At 35.3% G+C, this 21,975-nt stretch overlaps 1 protein-coding gene across 1 annotated transcript in view; it reads right to left on the bottom strand.

The window, feature by feature from the left end:
* ADGB (androglobin) overlaps positions 1 to 21,975 on the bottom strand; it is a 132,583-nt gene that overhangs the window by 97,289 nt on the left and 13,319 nt on the right. Inside the window, exons 2-7 of the mRNA XM_067294750.1 lie at positions 15,957 to 16,113; positions 12,896 to 12,988; positions 8,986 to 9,057; positions 7,742 to 7,930; positions 3,039 to 3,178; positions 480 to 566 (exon numbers count right to left, since the gene is read on the bottom strand). Of these exons, the coding sequence (XP_067150851.1) occupies positions 480 to 566; positions 3,039 to 3,178; positions 7,742 to 7,930; positions 8,986 to 9,057; positions 12,896 to 12,988; positions 15,957 to 16,106 (731 nt within the window). The 5' untranslated portion in view covers positions 16,107 to 16,113. The remainder of the gene's footprint in view (positions 1 to 479; positions 567 to 3,038; positions 3,179 to 7,741; positions 7,931 to 8,985; positions 9,058 to 12,895; positions 12,989 to 15,956; positions 16,114 to 21,975) is intronic.

Below are 21,975 nucleotides of genomic sequence, written 5' to 3'. Positions count from 1 at the left end.
TTTTATTTGAAATAAAAGTATACCGGCTGCTCCAGTTTAAAAAGTGAAAGCACCACACTAGCTGAATTTAAATACTTCCAAATTCACACGATGTAGTATACTTTCTATAGTACATTCACATATAAAGTTATTACTGTTACTGCCAGACAATTTATAGTATCTGTATACTAGGTAAAACATAAACTTATCTAACACTGTTTTCACCACTAGGTTTAATATCAATTAAAATATAAATTAATTTTAAGAACAATAATAATCAGCTTAACATGTGAAATAGCTTTACAAGTATCTACAAGAACTGCAAAGAGAAACACAATAAAATTGGGTTCCTTGAAGGCACATTTTTCTAGTGCTAGAATTAAAAGCCTTGCATTTCCCCAAATTGATGCTGATGAATTTTTCAGGTTCAGCTTTATTTTTCCTTAATGCCTTATAGAACTAAATAACTAATATGTGAACTTTTTAATAGAAGAACTTACTGGATAGGAATAAGTTCTGGTATCCATCCAGTCAGTGCATGTAAAACTGTAAATTCCTCTAGCTCTCTTTTTCCACTTTCATGTATACTATAACACAAAAGCAGATATATGGAATTATAATATATCCAACTCATAGTCAACTTTACAGTCAATACTGCTTTCCGTAGGAGCAGGACCGTACACATACAGATAAGCAAACTGCGGAAAAACAAGCCATTACCGGCAATTTTAGAAGTTCAGGCCCATTACTTTTGTGTTCCTTTCTGTACAATGGCATAGTTTCAACATAAACATTAGCAAGTATACTATATTCTCACAGTACAGGCTCTTTTTGCAGGGTTGGAGATGCAAGTTTGAAATTCCTCATGCTATAAGGCGGAAATGAATCCAGAACTTCCACCTCCTGAGCAGGTCCTCTAACTGCCAGATGATCATGCTAAAGTTGGCTGTATTTCCAAGGTACCATACTTGACACTTTCAAAGGGATATGGGCTCCTACTCTATGAAGAGGTTTCCATCTGTAGATCCTGAGAGGACCTAGGTTAAAAGTGTCAGCCTTTAGTCATGACTTAAGTCCTTGTGCTCTGGAGAAACACAAGATTTCAAACACATTCCTGCAAACAGCATTTTCTATTGGGCAGCTCTAGGCAACTCCCTGCCCAGTGTGGAAGTACTTTAGATCACTCTTCTGACAAACCTAACTGTTGATGTGAGTGGAAAGGGAAGCTTGGTTGACTAGCTCTGTGTGTTAGTTCTTTTCTGAAGCTTAGTCATTTAAATACTGGATGTTCGTTGCCCATCTCATAGGAACCTGTGTTCATAAATGTCAGTCACTTGCACTGTGGGCCACAGTTTACTTTCCAGGTCAGTTTTGGAATAGTGGATCACCATGCAGCCCACAAAAACTGTGTTGTGGCAAAAGTATTGAAAATAACTTAAAATATTCTGTTTTTTCATACTGCATTTTAAAAACTTTCTCTCTTTCAGGCCAAAGATCTCTAAATAATACCTTATTTTTCAAAGAAATGATGGTAAAAACATTCTGCAAGTATTTTTGTACATTACTATATCATATATTTACATCTATAATGTTGATTTTTGTTAGCATTTAAAATAATAGCCTTTCTGTATTTCATAGTTTGATTTGTACAATTTGTCTTTTGAAGAAATAACATTAATGTATAAAAAAATGTAATGATAAAGCTTACACATGAATTATACAAGACCAGACCCTCTTCATAAAAATGCACCAAAAATACAGATTGCAATTCGAACAGTACTTCTTCATGATGAACAAAATCACACTCCACTGCTTTCCTTCTTTTTCCTAATCAAAAGTGTTAAATATTTGTAAGGATCATTTTCAATTAAAAATTAGCATTACTTTCAGAATTTTAAACTGTACAAAGTACTTCTAAACAATTTCCTTTTTTCCCCCAAGGTATATTTTTCCTCAACAGCCCTGAGGGCCTTCTTCCTCTTGTCTCTGATTTATATTCTATTTCCACTGTGAGTCTATTCTCCTTTAAAAGTGAGCTGGAACAGACAGAATTCCCATCAGAATGCATTGCTGCTCCTCTACAGCTGGGTGAAGGAGCTTTTCCTTCCTGTCTCTGCAAACAGGAGCCCCTTTTCTCTGCCGAAGGAGCCAAGCATTCTGTCTCTGCAGCCTTTCAACTTTTCCACCTAGGATGTAAGTCACAGTCCAAATAGGACAAACATGAAGGACACTGCAGATTACCACCATCAATCCTGTTGACTCGAACTCCATTATATCATGTTCCCTTCCAATTTGTAAAGCCTATTCCTAGCTATTTATTTTAAATTTTAAATCTACAATAACCAGTACCTGGATGTATTAAAAACCTATTTTTTAAATGGTTTCTAATTTTTTTCATATAAACATGCAATATATTATATATGCAATATATGTGCAATATATATCATATACATCTACCATACGTTATATGTATATTACAATATATTATATTATATATATATATAAGTAGCCTTATCATATTTGAGACATTACTCAGCAGAGTACCACCTCTATAGGATATAACATTTAACATCAGACAAATGAATAGAGAAACTACAAATTCTGAAAAGAAGAATCACCATATAATATAATGATACTGTGTCTATATTTCCTTTTGTTTGTTCACACAAACATCTCCATTCCTTTTAGACTGGTTAAGGCTGACAATTAAAACTGCAGTAAAATTTCTTGGACATTTCTGTTTGGCAAAAAACAGCATGTGAGTCTTTTCTGGAATAATGGCAGACAAATAAGGCAGATAGGAAGCGGCCTCAAGTTTCTTTGTGAAGTTTTCTGTGTCTATATACACATAAACACACATATAAGAAGGAATCACTGTACCTTCTATAATCACTGAGGACCATGCTTTACTAATTTACTGTGTCAGCTTTCAGAAAAGTGTGTATTTGTCATTACAAAATTTTTAGCAAAATATTTTTCTCATGCACATTAAAACCAATTTTTTTGTAAATTCCATGTGACTTCACAAAACAAACTGAAAATGGGCTGACTAAACATACTCAGTATTTGCAAGCTTAATGATAGCTTTGGACAGCAGCATTGGCCAAAGTTCAGTTTGACAGGTTGTAGCCGGTAGTAACAAATTATCATCTTCATCGAAAGGCATAGTGTCATCCACAATGATCTTTCTCCAGCACCCCTATGTCAGGGGAAAAAAAGAAAGAAGAACATTGAATTTGTGGGCTGGAAACAGAATGCGCATGTAGGAGAACTCATATGCTTTCCCAAGAATCCAGTTCTATTGTAATTTGATTTTAATTACAGATGGCTTTTAAAAGTTCTCATATAATATCTAAGAAACATGGAAGCAGTATTTGCAGCATTTCATTACTGCTCTGATTTATCTATTTCATAGATTAATCTAATTGCAACTATTAGCAGACATATTTATTCTTTTACGTGTGGTCTACTGTGTGTTTGTCACACATTCACACACCATTGCTGTTTCTTCAGCTGCCATGACAGATGCCTAACAATAATAATATAAAGAGACTTAACTAAGATACCACCTTTGCAAATGTCTCTTTCCAAATTCTTGCAAATATGCTTTTCTCCAGGATAAGACCCAAACATGTAAGACAAGACACTGATCTGTGCAATGCCAAATATTTTATTAGTAAATTGAGTTAGTATCCCACAAAATGATGGGACCAAGTGCACCCTCAGCAATTGTGTAGATGACACAAAACTGGGAAGAGTGGCTGATGCACCAGCAATCTGTGCCGTCATTCAGAGGGACCTCGACAAGCTGGAGAAATGGGCAGAAGGGAACCTCATGAAGTTCCTCACAAAGGGTAGTGCCAAGCCCTGCCCTGGGGAGGAATAACCCCATGCACCAGTACAGGCTGGGGGTTGAAGGCAGCTTTGGAGAGAAGGCCCTGGGGGTCCTGGTGGACAACAAGTTGACCATGACCCAGCAATGTGCCTTGTGGCAAAGAAGGACAATGGAGTGCTGGGTCCAGTGCTGGGCTCCCCAGTACAAAAGAGACATGGAGCTACTGCAGGGAGTCCAGTGAAGGGCTACTATGATGATTAAGGGGCTAGAGCATCTTTCATAGGAGGAGAGGCTGTGAGAGCTGGGACTGTTCAGCCTGGAAAAGAGGAGACTGAGGGGGAAATCTTATCAGTGCATCTAAATATCTGAAGGGAAGGTGCAAAGAACACATTTTAAGGATAGGAAGTAATGTTGAATATACCATTTCCCTCAAAAACTCTTTTAATATTTAGTTGGCTTCACTTCTAAATAATGACATCATATTTTGGATTGAATTTGTCCAAATTCAAATTACGGCTATTGGATCTTTCTGTCTTTGACTGAGAAGTTCTCCACTAGGAGTAACTTTTCCATGTGTAACTATATGCAATGCCTCTATAACCTATATTAAGCTGGAAGAGACTTGAGTTAAATACATGATATTCTAATGCCTAAACATTTCTGAGACTTTGGATTAAAACTCAGGTCTTAACCTTTGCAAGATGATCAAAGCTGTAGTCATGGAACTCTCCCCTCTGGAAACTGAAAGTTTTAGCCTTTAATGGCTGAGAAGGGAAGAACATTCAAGTCTTCCACTCCTTGATAAGTGGTCTAACCATCAAAAAGAGGAAAAGGAGAGGTGGCAGCCATCTGATAAAAGGTATGAGTTCAATTTCCATTTGTCCTGCGCTCTCAGCGAAGGACCTAGTGCTCTGAATCTGCATATATTCAAATACCTAATACAAAGCCCTAAGTTAGCTCCTTAAGCTCCAGGATAATGCTCAGAAACTCTGAATGTTTCTTATTCACTAGTTCTGGCAGCTCCTCACTCAATAAGGTGGAGAGACTTAATTACCCATGAAAAAAACTATCCCCATTAACAATAACAGACAGCTTCAGCATCAAAATCTAGCTCCTCAAATTCTACTGCTGGAGACAGTTGGTGTCGTGATGTCTAAAGCAGGTATCTCAAGCAGGCACTCTGAATCTGTGGGTTGCCTGGATCTACTGATTTGAAAATGGTTAATTTGAGCAGCTGAAGCCTCTAAAGCTCCTTTGCTAGAGACGGTTATTTTTTTTTAATTCACAGTGTGCCAAGGGTGAGATACATCTTTCTGATCCTTCCAACACACAGAAGAAATATCCATTGAATAAGAGTTTGTTGGGTTTTTTTTTTCTTTACCTTGTTGTTCATGGTTTTATTATCAGTATCTTGCAATGGCCTGTCTAGATTTTAAAATGTATTAATACTATGAGCAAGTTATATTTCATTAATTTTTTTAACTTACCTTATGCCTGCATTGTCTTAGCTGCTCATTTGTATTCATGAGCACTGATATTCCCTTTTTCAGCTTTTACACATCCCTTTTTATGTTTCATTTCTATTTTTAAGCATAACTTCTTTCTTCGAGTCATAACTTTTTAGAAGTCCAGTGGGATGCCACTGAGCTTTCATTAACACTTCCCACCTCATATTTTCAACTGTTACATCAAAAATTTTTTCAAGATTGGGCAACTGGAAATTTAATAGGGTCATTTATACATCTTAGTGGTTTGTGTCATATTCTGTTTGCACAATACAAATGTAACTAGAACATTATCATATAGAAAACTTCTAACTTTTAGGTCAGTGATTAATTCTTTGTTTATTGGTATTAAATTAAGTATTCCATGATGACTGTAAAATTTGTTAAGAAGTTATTATCTGTTATCTTTAGAAATTCCATGGAAGTTTTGGTTTTGCCAGTACACCTTCTGTAAATGACCCTCATACTGAAAGTTTTTAACGTTAATTATCTTTAAATATAATTGAGTACAAATACCTATGTAAAGTCAGCCAACTGAGTTACTTAAACAATAAAAAACAATCTTAATTCTAGTACACTGGAGGTGTGGACCACTTGTCTGACTCTAATAGACATTTGTAAAAAATCTCCATACTCTACCATTCAGTGCACAAGAACAGAAATATTTTACATGGTATCTCAGGGAGTTTTTTACAGAAAATAATGCATTTAGGTGCATTATTACATTATAAGAATGATATACTACAATTTTATTATGGCAAACTAATTTTTTTCTTTATTTTTTGGTTTCGGATCACCCCCCCCATGCATTTATCATTGTTAATTTTCTTGCTTAATTTGATAAACTTCAGAAAAATATTTGAGTGTATACAGATATTTGAGCATTATAGAGGAGAAACCAAATTCTCAAAAATATGCTGAATTTTATTTCAAATAATCAAAATACTTAAGCACATATTACAGTACTACAACTGCTCTTGTTCTCTAAGAAAAGGGAGTTCCTTCTGGTGTCACTTCTACCTTCTACTGGGAGTTTTACTTACACATTGAGGACTATTTTGACTGGATCCCAGTGAAATGGGGACTCATTAGAAGGAAATGCAAATGAGATTCTCTTATATGCTCTTGCAAGCCTTAGGAATGCCATTGGAAAATATAAATGGCTACGCTAAATGAGTCAGAAATTTTACATTTTTGGGGTGGAGGAAGGGAGAGAGGGAGATATACCTTCTAAAAACAAACAAAAAATAAAACCAAAACGGAAATAGGAAGCATCTGTTTGATCAGGCTGGAAGGTAATACATGTAATTCCTGCAGTGGTGCATCAGTTTGATCAAAATAATTAAAGCATATATGGAAAAAAACCACAATTCAACAGCTGAAATTAAGACTGAAACAAAAATGGGGTAAAAGTTACGGAGTAATGGTTTAGCTCATGCAGTTTATAGTATACTGGGGACCCCACAATCAATCTTCATATTTATTTATCTAGCAAAAATGAAATGAAACATACCTTCTTATTTAGTCAAAGCCAACCAACGGTGAGCATTCAAGTGGCAAAAAGGACCTTTGATTAGGAGAGCACACATATATGATGCTTTGTATTAACATTTTGAGACCCAGAGTAAAAACCAAAAATATCAACAAGATGTACTCTCATGAAACAAAAAGGTGTAAGAATGAAACAAAAGAAAGAAAATTTCTCTAACTGTGCCAAATCAGAACAAGTTTCCATTGGACTACAAGAGGACATATGTGATTTAGAAATCAAATCCTGAAAAAACAGGGTCTGCCAAAAATCGCATTTCTACCACAGCTCAAAGAAATTACAAATGGTGAAAACACATCTTGTGATAAAAACAACATTGTTTTAACCACTCGTTTCATAATACAGAATGATCTGATTTTTTTTTTCTCAAATGTAATGAAATTGTGCTTTGTGCTATGGAATAATATAGAAAATTGCTGTTTGAGACAAAAAAAGTCACAAGTATCAGAAGAAAAGCTCTTTCAGTAGATGGTTTGAACATACATGAAACTTTAGCAACTAGCATTATTGTATCGTCTTTCTACAAAGTAAGAAAAAAACAAATGCAAGCATAGTATCTTGTTGTACAGCCCAGAGAAAATACACTTCTTAGCAAGCTGAAAATTCTATGTAATCTACAAAAAGTATACTGCCTTCTGAAATAACGGCTATGTTTTAATGTCAAAGCTTAATGACTGAGTTCTAAATTGTACAAAAATCCCATGGAATGCATTTTCATCCTCATTCACCAACAGTTTGTCAATGCTTTTATTTCTGCAAACATCTATCTTTTCTAACCATAAAAACTTACCTTAATTATTAAAAATCTGGCATGTTGGCTGCACAAATTGTACAGAGACATAATGTTTTATATTACTGGAAGCAACTACTCACCATCCAATACAGTTTTACTATATATTTTCCATAGCTATTGTACAGTGGCATGTGTCCCCTAGTAGCTTTACATAAGGCATAAATATGTTCCCATGGTTTCCAAAAAAGTGTGGTTGTTTCACTAGTTAAAACATTTCCATTACATATTCTCCAGACTGCACAAATTTCACTTATAATCCATCTCATCAGCTGAAAATAAACAGAAATATAGAAAGAAAAAAATATTTCTACTTACATCTTTTAGAAAAATAAAATCAAATTATACTATAATGATCAAGTGCAAAAAAAGAGGATATTTCAAAGTAAATTATATTATAGTATTTGCAAACTGATACTTCTTCAATCATTTAATACTAGATACAGCTGCTAAAAATTAGTATCAGCTTCAATACTTGATATTTTTACTCAGTAAAAAAATACTAAATTTTTACAAGTATTTAATAATTTTTTAAATGTAAAATAGGAGTTTTAACAAATAATGCTCTTTCAAGTATGTGTCTTTCTAACATACAGATTTATGATGTATGCTAGGGTTTCAATAGCATCACCAGACTTTGCTACAGTGATTTATAGAAACAAGAATGAGAATAAGATTTATTATTACAATGAATTTGCCCTAAAAACAATTAGTGGTTCTGTGGATAGCAAAATTTACAGCATCTGTTTTTTGGTTACTCCTTCCCATACAGTTTCTCTGGCACTTAATTTTGAATTTTCATTGAAGCACTGAATGAAGCTGAATTTATGAAGTAACATTACACCCAGTAAGGCACTCGCTTAGATGCCTTGGTTCCACCTGCTCTTATTTTCCCCAAATCTGTAGAAATTCAGTGTCTTTGATACATCCATTCTAATCTGGGGAGAAGAAAAAGGCTGGCTGGTTGGCAAAGATGTGCATATATAAGCAGGCATACTAAGAATATGACTTCAGGAAAGCTAGAATAAAAAAAAGAAATTCTCTCTAATCTGGCTTTTATTTTCTATTATCTTTAGAGATTATCACTCCAGTAATAGTCTCCACAGCTCAGAACCTGTATATTTTCTTTAAAAAAACGTTTGGAAAACCTCTTACCAACACTTTTTAATTTTACAAATTCTAAAAAATGTAAACATAATTTTACAAATCTAGATGCTTTTTCATCACTTTTTTCCACAATTTATTTCTTCACAGCAGAAATTTGGAGTGAAATCTACCCTTAAAAAAGAATGAATATAAAAAAGTACATTTATTTATTTCTACCTACCTTGCTACAAAATATATGCTCATTTGCTGAAAAAAGGTCAAATGTGGTTTCATTTTTGACTACCACAGGAACCTGGGAGAAAGTAAATTAGTTAAAAGCCCATAGCTATATTATCCACAAAAAAATAAATGAACAGCAATATTTAACAGTAGCAACATACAAATATTACACACGTCAGAAGTCAATTAAAAAGCTGTCAGTTTGCAAGTCTTTTATCTGCTTTGGTATTTCCTAATAAATTCTCTTCAAATGATGTTCAGAAATCAAAGGAATCATTATTTTTATTGGATGATTAAAAAGTATCAAATGAAAAAAATTACTATGTAAGTATTACTATACACTAATTACTATATTAAGTATATAAATTGAGATTTGCTCAATTTTTTCATAATATTTGCAGTTCTGCATTAGAATAGTGATCATAACATCATCTCATACTTTGGGACTTTGCTGGCTCCCACCAGGATTCAAAGGGATTATTTTCCTTACGTTCAGTCAGATAGAAGTACTGTTTGCTTGTTTTCTTAATTTCCTACTGAATGATAAAAATTTGCTCTATTTTGATATTGCAAGAGGCAAAACAGGTACCATCAGGCAGTAGGAAAAAAAATGTCTGCCTAAGATGAGTTTTCTTCATAGGTGCAGGCTCAAACCAATCAGCAGATTGAAGTTCAAAAGGGAATTTTCCCTCTAGTCAGGCTGACAGGTATCTGATGTTTTTCTTTTATTTCTTTGCAGCATGCATTTTTTTCTAGGATCACATCTCACCTAAACAATTTCCTGCTATTGCAGGGGCTTCCAGCATTACCAATACATCTTTATGTATTATTCTCTGCCTGTGACACATAACAGTTCAGCAATTTGAGAACTGAAATTTTTGAGATTAACTAAAGTCATTAGTTCATTACAGCAATATATGGGTGAATTTTAACTGCCTGTGACATGCAAGAGGTTAGACTGCATAATAGACTGTATCCCTTTCTGGTCTTATATTCTGTGATGAAGGAGGTCTATAGGAAAAATTTCGTCTAACAAGGTCCTTGCTTCCATAGTTATCAGAATCATTTTGAATATAATATTAAAAAAGTGCAAAATAATTACTTTCAAGTCAATGTATCAAAAGCCATTATAAATAATTTCTCAATACAATTTTAAATATGCAAAATATTACCTAAGTTTGAAATATATTTTATTTTTATAAATATGGTCTGAAAGACCATAACTGTTCCCAGTGAAAGCCTTAACTGTAAAAATACAGTACATGAGGTTAAAAAGTTAAGTCAGAAAGATCTGAGTTATTGACTAATGTTTTACTTTGCAAACAGATTTTACTGATCACTAGTTAGCTTTTTTCCACTGTCAAGACATACTTCAGAAGAAACTGATTACTAAACAATTACATTTTGTACACTTTAACAGTAAACAGATAAACTGACTTTCTCTAATTGCCTTGAAATCTTGATAATGTCTTTCCAGATGCTACAGTAATGTGTGCTATAAAGGGAGGCAGTTAAAACATCATGTTTTCATAGTCACCACTCAGTATGTAGTCACAGTTGTCCTCAGGATAATTTATCTAAAACCAGTGTTTAAGGAGAACTTGAGCCTAAAGAGTTAGGGTTAGGATTCACAGGATGGCTGAGCCAATTCAATGATTTGCTGTTTCTGAAAGGAGCTGTCTTACTCCCCTACCCTGGCCCAGGTTTTAACTACGTGGTCTCACCCTTTTTCTTGTTCAGTGCTGGAATTTGGCTGATCCTCCACTAGTTGTCTCAGCTCTCTAAACTAGAAGACATTCATTCATTTTTTTCTTTTTTCCATTTTTGTTGGCTTAGTTTTCTGCTTGTTTAGCAAGCTGACTGGCTCATCAGAGCTGATTCAAAAGAAGAGCTAGAGCGTGGGGCTGGGATCCACAGGATGGTAAGCAGAGCAATTTCAACACCTTTGAGTGGCAGAGACCTGTTAGATGGGCTTAGACGTCTTGTGAATCCACACTCTCAATGAATACTTTCAACAAAGAACATACCTAATGTGCTCCCTCCTTTTTAAATTCTGGCTTTTCATGTTCTATCATCAATGCAAACACTTCAAATTTCCTAAAAAGGAGCTGAATGTACTATGCATATATCTCATCTCTTGCACTATTCAAAATTCTGCAAAATAATTTAAAGATATGTATTTTATGTAAATAATGTCTCTTCTCTGTATCTTGAAAACTTAAAAGTGAAACTAGATAAATTTGGGGATTTTTTTTTGACAAAAATTTGTTCATCATTAAAAACAAACTTGTCAAACTGAAAAAAATCAGTCTGAAGATTATGACAGATACCTCAGGACTAAATCCTGGCTGTCAGCAAAGCCATTCTCCATCTCTCTCACCCAATCCGCATCTGGGGTGGGGTGGGGGTGGGGAAGAGAAGAAAATGCCAACAGAAAGACTGAAGACATAAACTGAAGCCTAATTTGCGAACGGACTTAAAATTGAGCCCCCCACATCCCAGGCAGGAGTCCAAGATACCAGGCTATTGAGTACTTTAGGGGGCAAGGCTCTTGCTCTTATCATTTTTCACATTTAAAAAATTAAGTTCATGTCCTATGTGAAATGAAACCATACAATGAAATCTAAACACTTTTTTCAAAAAACTCAACTCTTGACTTCTGGTTGACAGTATTAAAACTACCAACTCTGTATCATTAGACACAAGACCACTCAGATAGAACTTGGTTTTTGATGTCTTTTCTCCTAGCAAAAACTCATGTCTGACAGATGTCTTCAACAGTCCAAGTCAAAAAAAAATTATGGATTTTTTTAAGCAGCTATACTCATGTATGAACTCAATCTTGATAGTACTAATAGAAATATAAGCATTCAGTTAATATGAACACTGGCTTTATCAAACCTTTGACTTTATTATATTGTTTTCATGACTGCTACTAGTGAAAACAGTCTATTTTCTTATTGTAAGCAATTTAGAAATAATATGCTAGGATTACAGTATATTGAACTAAACACCGATGATCACCTCCATGGCTTTCTGGGCTGCCATATCTCTTGTCCTCATCTTTCAGGTACCTCTACTCAGTCTATGTATTTTGGCAGCATTTCTCATCCAATCTGTCAGTCTTGTCAATTATTCTCCTGATTCCCCCTCTCTTTCCCCCATTAAAAATTAAACTTGGAGCCACTTAGTGTATATTTAATAAAAAATGAAACCGACAAGCTGGCAAAAGTAAAACTGACAAGACTGATAAAGTTGGAAGGGTGGTTAAAGTGCTTTAAAACTTCAGCATTTCATCTGAAGCAAAAATGCTTTAAAATTCTAGATTAGCAGCAGAGACAGAGAGCACTCCAACCTTTGATATGGTAGGCAGATTATTTTCTTTGTAACTTATGTTAAAAAGCAACTGAACAAGAGCTTTGCACAATTATAAAATGTTACAGTTACTTTCCAGACAAGTACTGTCAAAGATAGGGACATGTTCTGTGTGCAGACAGGAGAAGTAAAATATCTGAAGTGGGAGAGGGTGAAAAAGTACTGTACTTTTGGGAAAGCTAATCCTTGGTTTCAGGATAGATATTTACTTCAGAGATCTGCTGAAAGGATGCCTCAATTGGAATAAATAAATTTGTTTCAGGCTCTGTCACTTAAATTTGTTTTGCCATAAACCTGATTTTTAGAAGTAAGAAAACAGGAACACAAAGGAAAACAGGAGGAGATCTCTCTGTCCAGGTGTCTTCTAAATTAAAGTGGAAGAAAAAAGCAGAACAGAGCTAAAAGGATAGACTTCCATGGGCACATGGATTTAAAAACATACAAATGGTTTTGTCTATTGAATTAATTCTCTCTACTCACTTGTGACATAGCTAGGCAAACAGCATCTTTTCATTATGACCTTTCTTGTTTCTTACCTTATTTGTTAAAAACTCATGTGGACGTTTCCATGAATTCACTTTTAAGGACAGTGGCAATTCTATTTTCCCTTCAGGATCCTCAAAGACAGGCTACATAAAATATACATATACAAAAATTGAACATTTTTAAATTAATTATACTATTGGATCTTCCACAAGATTTAAAATGTTTCATTGCTCACATGATAATTCACTTAAGAGGAAAAAATAGCACAAAAAGGAACAAACAAATCTGTAACTCTCTGAATTAAACAGTGCAAAGTCCAAACTGAAGATCCAGCACAAAAGCTGCTTATGCTGTTCAGAGGAGGCCATCTGATCTGTACTGTCTAAACAGATATATATAAAATGATTCCTTTCTTTTCCATCTTTCAGGAAAAATTTCCCAAACCTCTGTTTAAGCTTTTAATTCATAAATCCTACAGACCAGACAAATTGGACAAGGGCACCCTTCTACTAAGTGATTTCTAAGTACCTGTTCTAACTCACTCATTTCTAAAGTTTTATAACTTAAAGACTGAGAGTAAATACCTAAATCAATATTTAGACACAAACAAAACTGAGGATAAGCATTTTAAACTGCCATAGAAATCAGAGAGTTATAATTATACAGCATCATAAATTAGCCCATTAAATAGAGGGTCTCATATGATCTTCAAACTTCCATTTCCAAAGTGATACTTATGTAAATAGAAGGCATCAGGATATATGAAATCTGTTTAATTAATAGTGCAGAGATGAGATGGTTCTGATATGGCTCATGCTGACTGAGAAACTAACCAGTTATATGGCCTTTGATTTGTGGCCAGAATTTTAAATAGGTTTTACACATGTTATGCATTTCTGTGTGTTTTGCAGACCATGATGTATATATACTATTTATCTTCTACAGAGCAATCAAGAGAAAGAGTTTCTGGGGAAAAAAAAACAAAACTGATGCTTTGAGCACTTACTGATCATGGAAGGCAAAAGAAAATATATCACAAAAGTGTAAAAAACAACAAAAACCACAAACCAAAGCTCCTTAAGTAGTATTCTGCCCAGACTTTTTCTCATTTACTTCATTGTATAAGTGTCTTCAACATACCAATCTGCAACAAACTACTTCAAGTAAATAAAGTTTACTTAATTATACTTAATTTTCTGATAGCTTAAAGGAAGCCTTGTGTCCTGGACCATAGAGAATTTTATTGAGAGTTCTGTATTCTGCTTTGAGACATAAAAGTCTGACTATGCAGCTTAAAAGGAGAGCTTAGCTCTTAAACACTCCGTAAGCCAGGAAAAGGAGTCGGGGAGAATGATCTAACATTGTGCAGAGCACTAGAGGAAAAGGAGAGATACACATCTATTTAGTTTTACAAGTGAAAAAGTACTTTCAAAAGGGATAGTATAGGCTGAGCTAAACTTGGCTGACACAAATAGGTTCAACAGAAATCTTTTATTTAAGGTGGCTATAGGGACAACTAAAACAGTATTTCTTCTTGAAACATTGCCAAGTCTCAGGAGTTCATGATCTAAGAGGAATCTCAACCACAAATTCTTCCACAGAAGGACAGACAGGCAAGAAACAAGCACAAGCAAAAGAGACAAGTTAAAATGTGCAATCTCAACAGCACAGGATAGGGGTGCATGATAAAAAAGCTTTAGAGGCACAAGAAAAGAGAGCACTTCTGATTGATTCTTTTTCATGCACAAGAGAGTAGGACTGTGAATATTCTTGTGCTAAGTGGAATTCTCAAAGGTACCAGATACAATCACTAATTTCGCTTCTAACTGAAATACCCCATAAGATGTTGAATTCTGCTTGGATCAAAATAGGCCATTTTAGAAAATTCTTTAGATCTGTAATCACATCTAGTGTGACCAACATCTTTAACAACTCCTTTAAACATGTAAAAAGAGCAGTGTGTCATATAGCTTGGTAGCTGAAGAACTGAATGGTCTGATAAACAGGTCAGAATGCTCTTATGCTAAATATTTTTACATTTTATCTGTTACAATACCATCTGGCAGACCTAACAGATTAGCATTATATTAATGTTTAGAGTACAGCCCAAAGATACCAATTGTGGTAATGAAACAGAAGAAAGACACAAAGGAAAAATATTTATCCAGCAAGTTAATGCAGCGTTCAGCAACAAAGCTATAATTTCAGTCAAAAGAATACTTTGGCCCAAACAGGCTACAAGCTTGGGATAAGAAAAAAGATCTACATATATAAATATGTATGCTAAGATATACATAACACACAACAGTACATACGGAACAACTATAAGAACAACATAGAACTTATATTTAAAATAGATGATCGAGCATGGTATTCAATGGATTTAAAATATCACTTAAAAATGAAGAGTTTAAGAAATTCTTTCTTAAAAGAATTTTTCTACTATGCTGCATAAAAAGCAAATACATTCTTTAATGCCAGGCAGCTTTAATGAGAAGTAAAAATCCTGAGGAAATTTAAAAGTTATTCCAAAATTAGAAAGACTTATGAATTTTTCTGAATCTGGTAGGCACCTACCCTTTGCAAAATAATTGTATCCCCTCAAACCACTCTCTGCACACTAGAACTGCAGCCTGTATTTCACATGTCCAGAAATTGAGGTGTGGGGAAGAAAAGACCTCAACCTGCTGTTTTTCCCATAAAAACATTGCAAAGATGGATGCATTCAGCCCTTTGAGTCCACAGAAACTGCAGTGCCTAGAGAAGGGATTGCTCTGTTATACTACAACAGTTCAATTTGTTCCCACATCCCCAGTTTTACTTATGATATGAAATAGGTTTTGGGGTTCCATTTTTTTTAACCATTAATGCATTAATAGCACACACATATTGAAGTGTTCATTTAAGAAGCAACAAATAAACAATGCACAATATTTTTAGTTAATTCATCTAGGATAGTAGGAAACTACTTAAACTTATTGAAAATATATGCTTGAAAATTAATGTTTATCAGCAACAAATTATTTTGAAGTTGTGACAAAGTTACTCTGTTAAAGACAGGTGCCAAAATTAAGTAGAAATAATAATAAATTTGTGTCATACTCTACTTACTAAAATTGGACTTCTTCCAGATTTTTCTTTCTCTTTTCCAGCTTTTCCTGCATCCCATTTTTCTGCATTGATATCTGCTTCATTCCATTCTGGCCAAATGGAAAATTTCCCTTTCTTTGACTCACCGGCCGCACCTATTTGGAAAGACATAGTCCTCCTGGGAAACAACCAGAGGCATGAATAAAAATGAACACTATATAGGCAAGGGAAATAGAAAGACTTTTAGTTCATAAAATATTCATGTTTTTAATGTAATTTAATAAAAATTTTAGTGTTAATAATGACAATAACTTTTTATCACTAAAATAAGCTAGCCTATAGAATTGCTAGATGGCATTATAAGGTATAATCCAAAAAAATACTTAAATACATTCATATGAGCAATCCTGCTGAAGTAAATGGGCCTACTGAAGCAAAGAACTGGAATCCTAGGGCACAGTTCTCTTCTTCTTCCCCTGCTTCAAGCCACTAGTTCTGCTTCCTCTCTTGTGCCAGCCCTAGCACTCATAACCCAATTCATCTTGCTCATGCAGACAAAAACTTTCCACTTTTTTCTTTCTTCTTCTTCTTCTTTTTTTTTTTTTTTGTTGGCTTATTGGCTTGAACCAACCAAAGGGAGCTTGCCATGTGGAAAAGAAGTACTGGGGAATCAGACCTCCATTTGTAGGCACATGTGAGGGGCTAGGTCAGTTAGTCCTGTCTCAAGTTAGTTTCAGTCTTAGGGTTTCTTGTGCTACCAGCACTCTCACATTTCAATACCCTCTTGATGGGATTTACAACTCTGTTAAAAGGCTGCCAAGACTGCAGTAGTATTCACCAAGGCTAATGTGCAAATAGCTACCGACTAGCACAAGTAGTACTTATGCACATTGTTTCTCCAGTGCATACAGACAGTTCAAAAAACGTGTTAGCTAGACTGAGAATACAGCAGCTCCTTCCCTTTAACTATGCAATCTGGGAGCAGATACAGTATGTGCAGGTCACGTCTTAATCAAATTCTCCCAAACCCACTGACAGCAAACTGCGGATGTCATCCATGAAAAAGAGCAAGGAAAGAGGCTGCAGGGACCTGAAAAGCAAGCTGGCACCCAAAACTGAGCAAAAGGGTTTAAATAAATCTTACTGCAGAGAAAACATGTCTACTTCAGCTAGTTGGAAAAAAGGACTCAGAATTCCCTCTTTGATACTCATCAGCGTGCTAGAATCCATAAGGCAGCAGAAACACAGTATCATAGAGACTTTTGTACTACTGGAACCTAAATATAATTTACATAATACTTCTATTTTATTACATACAAAAGCTATAAAAAGCTAATGATATTGTAATTCTCCCTTTCCCTTTCTTATATACCACACCCTTTCCATTTTTTTAACAGGCAGCAGCAGAAATCCTAAAAAGATTTCTGTGAAATCTGGAAGATAACAGGGTATTGGACTACAATTACAAAGCTATTTTTGCAACCAGGTGCCAAAACTATAACAACCCTTTTTAAAACTAAAAGCTTAATTTCTTCAGAAACTGACATCTTCAGGAGCCCACATTTGAAAGGGAAAGATTCCTATTTTTGATATCTGAGAACAGTTTATTTAAGTCCTGGCCATATATTGTATATCTTGGCATGCGGATATTTATCCTGTATAAAAAGCACCAATGATAATATATAAAGGCATGCTCACATTTTAAGTTTCAGAATTATAGCTTCTTCCTGAGATTTTGGTGACTCCACAAACCAAATGAACTCTACGTTTATGACTGATAGCGTCACTCAGATTGTGCAAAGGATTTTGCATTTCAGACAATATGGTCGTGGTGTCATAATTCACAGTTGTTCTTTTTTACTTTGTTGTGCACAGTACTAGTTTATTGTTCCTTATAGGTGGCACATGACTACATTTTAATGACAAACACAAACTGCATGAATTAGTAGTCTGGCTAGGGAAAAAGAGCGTGTAGGAAGTGAGACCAGAAGATGCTACTAAGCTCCTACCTTCCAGAAGATGGAAGCAGGAACAAGTCACTTGTGGTAACAGAGACACTGCTCAACAGTACAGCAATAAAATTAGAGAAATTAAAGCTCAGCTGAAGTTGAGATAATCAAGGGATGTGAAAGGCAACACAAAAGGCTTCCATAAGTATACTGGAAGCAAAGGAAGGCTAAGGAAAATGTCCACTGCTTAATGGGGTAGGGAAACTATTGACATAGAAAAGGTCAAAGTACTCAATGCCTTTTTGTGCTTTGTTTTTTATTGGCAAGTCTGGCTCTCAGGCCTCCCAGTCCATGAACCTACTAACAGGGTTTGTGGGAGTGAAGTATCACCTGTGATGGAGGAAGAGAGATTCAGGAAACACTTAAGCCAGCTGGACATACACAAGTCCATGGGACTAGTTGGGATGTATTCAAAGGTACGGAGGGAGCTGGCTGGTGTCACTGCAAGGCTCTTCTCTATCATCTTCAAAAGATCACGGTGATCAGGGGAGGCTCCTGATGATTGGAAAAAGGCTCATCAGACTCATCTTCAAGAAGGGGAAGCAGCAGCATTTGCGGAACTACAGGCCAGCTAGTCTCACCTAAATCTCTGGGAAGGTATGTAGCAAATCCTCCTAGAAGCTATTTTCAAACACAAGAAGGACAAGAAGGTGATTGGAAACAGCCAGCATGGATTTACCAAGGGTAAATTGTGCCTGGTTACTAGCGGTGCTCCCCAGGGATCAGTACTGGAGCCGATACCATTAATGTCTCTGTTAATGACTTGGAGAATGGGACAGTGTGTATTCAACAAATTTGGGGATCCTCCAAATTGGAGGGAGTGGTCAATATGCTGGAGGGCAGGGCTGCTATTCAGAGGGATCTCAACATGAGAGAAATGGCCTGACAGGAACCTTACAAAGCTCAACGAAGACAAATGCAAAGTCTGGGATGGGAACCCAGATGGAAGAAACTTGGGATGGAATAACCATATGCAGCAGTACAAGCTTGGGCCAACTGTCTAGGAAGCAGCTTGGCAAAAAAGGACTTTTGGGTCCTGGTAGACAACAAGGGGAATATAAGTCAGCAGTGTGCCTTTGACGTGAAGAAGGCCAACTATATCCTGGGCTGTATTAGCAAAAGTGCAGCCAACAGATGAAAGGAAGTGATTCTTCTCCTCTATTCAGCACTTGTGAAACCACATTTGGAGTACTCTGTCCAATTTTGGACTCCCCAGTACAAGAAAGAAATGGACATACTAGAGCAAGTGCAGAGGAGCGGCTAGAAGATATTGGAAGCTGGAGCACATGAGATATCAGGAGAGGCTTAGAAAATTGAGTTTGCCCAGTCATAAAAAACTGTGAAGGTAGAATCCCACTGCTGTCTTCAGCTATCACGTATAGAGAAGACAGTGCCAGAGATGGGCAGCGACAGGACAAAAGGCAACAGATACAAGCTGGAATATAGGAAACATTGATTATATATAAGGAAAAAAATGCTCACTGTGATGGTGGTAAGCACTGGAACAGTTTTCTGAAAGAGGCTGTGGAGACAGGACAAACTTAAATGGACAAGACCCTATGCAACCTGATTTAAGTTGGTCCTGTTTTGAGCAAGGTGGTTGGCTAGATGACCTTCCAAGGTCCCCTTCTATCAAAATTATTCTGTGATTTCTTAATACCTTGTTACTAGCAATACTAAGGACAAACAGATGGGCAAAAAAAGATTCCTTACTGTTTAGTCGATAACTACATTCATCCACACTACCAGTAACTCTTACTGGAAGAAAGCTGTGAAAATTCAATACCATCTGTGCCTTCTGCTGTGCAAATAAAAAAGTAAAGCTTCTACCATTCTAACAAACTGGAAGAAAGATGTATTCTCTGGAGTGATATTTTGCTTTTCTTTACCATCTTTGTCAACTCAGTCAAGCGCAAACGGCCTCCAGCCTCTCTCTATAATGTCTGATCTTTCATTAATGGGAACATTTTTTCTACAGCATTTTCTTGGAGACTGTCTTGGAGACTTCATTCTATATTCAATAACACTTAACGAGCAAGTGAATACCCAAAAGTGTTTATGGGAGTTTCTTTGGATTACTAGGTATGTCTACAGCAGTTAGTTACAGTTATTTCAAAGAATCTGCTGCATCTGCATTAACTGCATGTATGAAGAACAACAAAGAATAGAATGCTAGCAGTACCGATGATTTCACTACTTATGACATTTTGAACCTTTGTCCCTTTGAACATTGACTGAAATACAACACCTGGTAGCTTCTTACATATACTTATGATCAAAAAATAAAAAGTCACAAATTCTTACTTTTTTCTTAATTTTCTTATTTCAGATGAAATATGAAATATGTAGCAATTTTAAATAAATATTCAAGGACTGCTTCTAATTATTTTATGTCTTTTTTTCTCCTTCTAAGAGGATGCATTTGGTCTTTTAAATATTTATGGAGAAGCATGGAAGATTCATTCAATAATAAAAAAGATGTTCAGAAACCATTCCAAAAGACAATTAAAAATAATTGCAAAGTTCAGAGTCCATCATTAAAGGGTATTAAATAAAACACACACTCACATTGGGAAGGAAAGAAAGAATTTTAACCAATATCCCCCAACAAAAAAATGAAAGTTGTATGTTATTCCATTTTTATTCTGTGTTTTATACTCCTATAAATCTTCTGTTATATCAAAAATAACATAAATTCCAAGAAATAGTCTGGTTTAAACCTGAGAGGCAACATTTTCTAATACAAATCTAACCGCTTTGGAAGAATAATGGAATAATAAAAAAAAGCACACTTGCATACTTTCTTTCCCCCCCCCCTTTTTTTTTAAACATGAGGACAAGGAAGGACTTGCCTAGCAAGTCACACTAGTATAAAAAAATATTTTCCAGTACACAATGACATTATAGAACACCCTCAACATTGACAGTGTGAAAGAGATGGAAACAATCCTATATGTAACTGAGATGTCTAAATTAAGTTGTGCTAGCTCAATAATCCTGGTTCTCAAAAAGAATGATTCAAAAAGCTTTTGTGAAATTTTTAGAAAAAAACATAAAGGATTGTAAATTAACTGGATTCCAAATATAAACGAGTAAGTGAATAAAGACAGCAGAATTTATTTAAACACTATATCTGAGTAAGGTATTAGGAAGTTCCTTTATTACAAGAATCAAATAATGTAATTTATTGAAAATTCTTTGAAACTGATTAACAAATACAATGAGAACAATGCAAACAATTACTGGTATTTTATGCTCAAGCTAGAGGACTTCATATGCAAAATATTTTAAACACCAATTTATCAGCAAACTTCTTTTTAATCCTATGCTAAACCCTAAAGGAGAAAAAAGAAGAGTGAGTTGCCAAGTGGGAGAAAGACTATGAAGTTGGCACTAATTCATCTCTGAGCAGACTCTCTAAGAAGGCTGGTATAATGCTTTCTATAGAGTGTTCATAATAGTGCCAAGAGGGGAAATAGGGACAGGAAGGACAGACAAACACAATAGGAGAAAACTGGGTACAACCTGGAACTTCACCTTTTGAGAGACTTCAGATTTGCTAGAGAAACAGGAGAGCTCACTGGGAAACAGTCCCATAAGATATCAGAAGCACCCATTCTCAGCTTAAATGTAGACATTGAGACTGTAGACATGCACACTTTAGATATTCACACGCACTCTAAGCAAGGGAAACCAGTCAACATAGTCAATGGAGTCTAAGGACCAATTATTCTCATTGTAAAGTATATGAGTCTACCTGCAAACTACCTAACTGGCCATTCTTCACAGAGGGAACCTAGTAACATTGAAATGAGTCTAGCCAAGAGAATTATAGAAAAGAAAGTATTGGTATTTAATTCAGAAATAACACGGCTACTCCAGCTTCCTCTCCCAGGCTCCCTAAACAGCACTCATGTCATCCTGGCTCACCAGATAATAATTTGGTGACACATAATAATAAAAAAAATTGATGATCTTTGCAGGATTTTTATAATTCAAAAAGACACCATTCTATTTCATTCTGTCCTCAA

The sequence above is a fragment of the Apteryx mantelli genome, chromosome 3, assembly GCF_036417845.1.
Source record: "Apteryx mantelli isolate bAptMan1 chromosome 3, bAptMan1.hap1, whole genome shotgun sequence".
Taxonomy (NCBI): domain Eukaryota; kingdom Metazoa; phylum Chordata; class Aves; order Apterygiformes; family Apterygidae; genus Apteryx; species Apteryx mantelli.
Note: the sequence above shows the minus strand (reverse complement) of the source record. Positions and strands in the feature narration are given on the sequence as shown.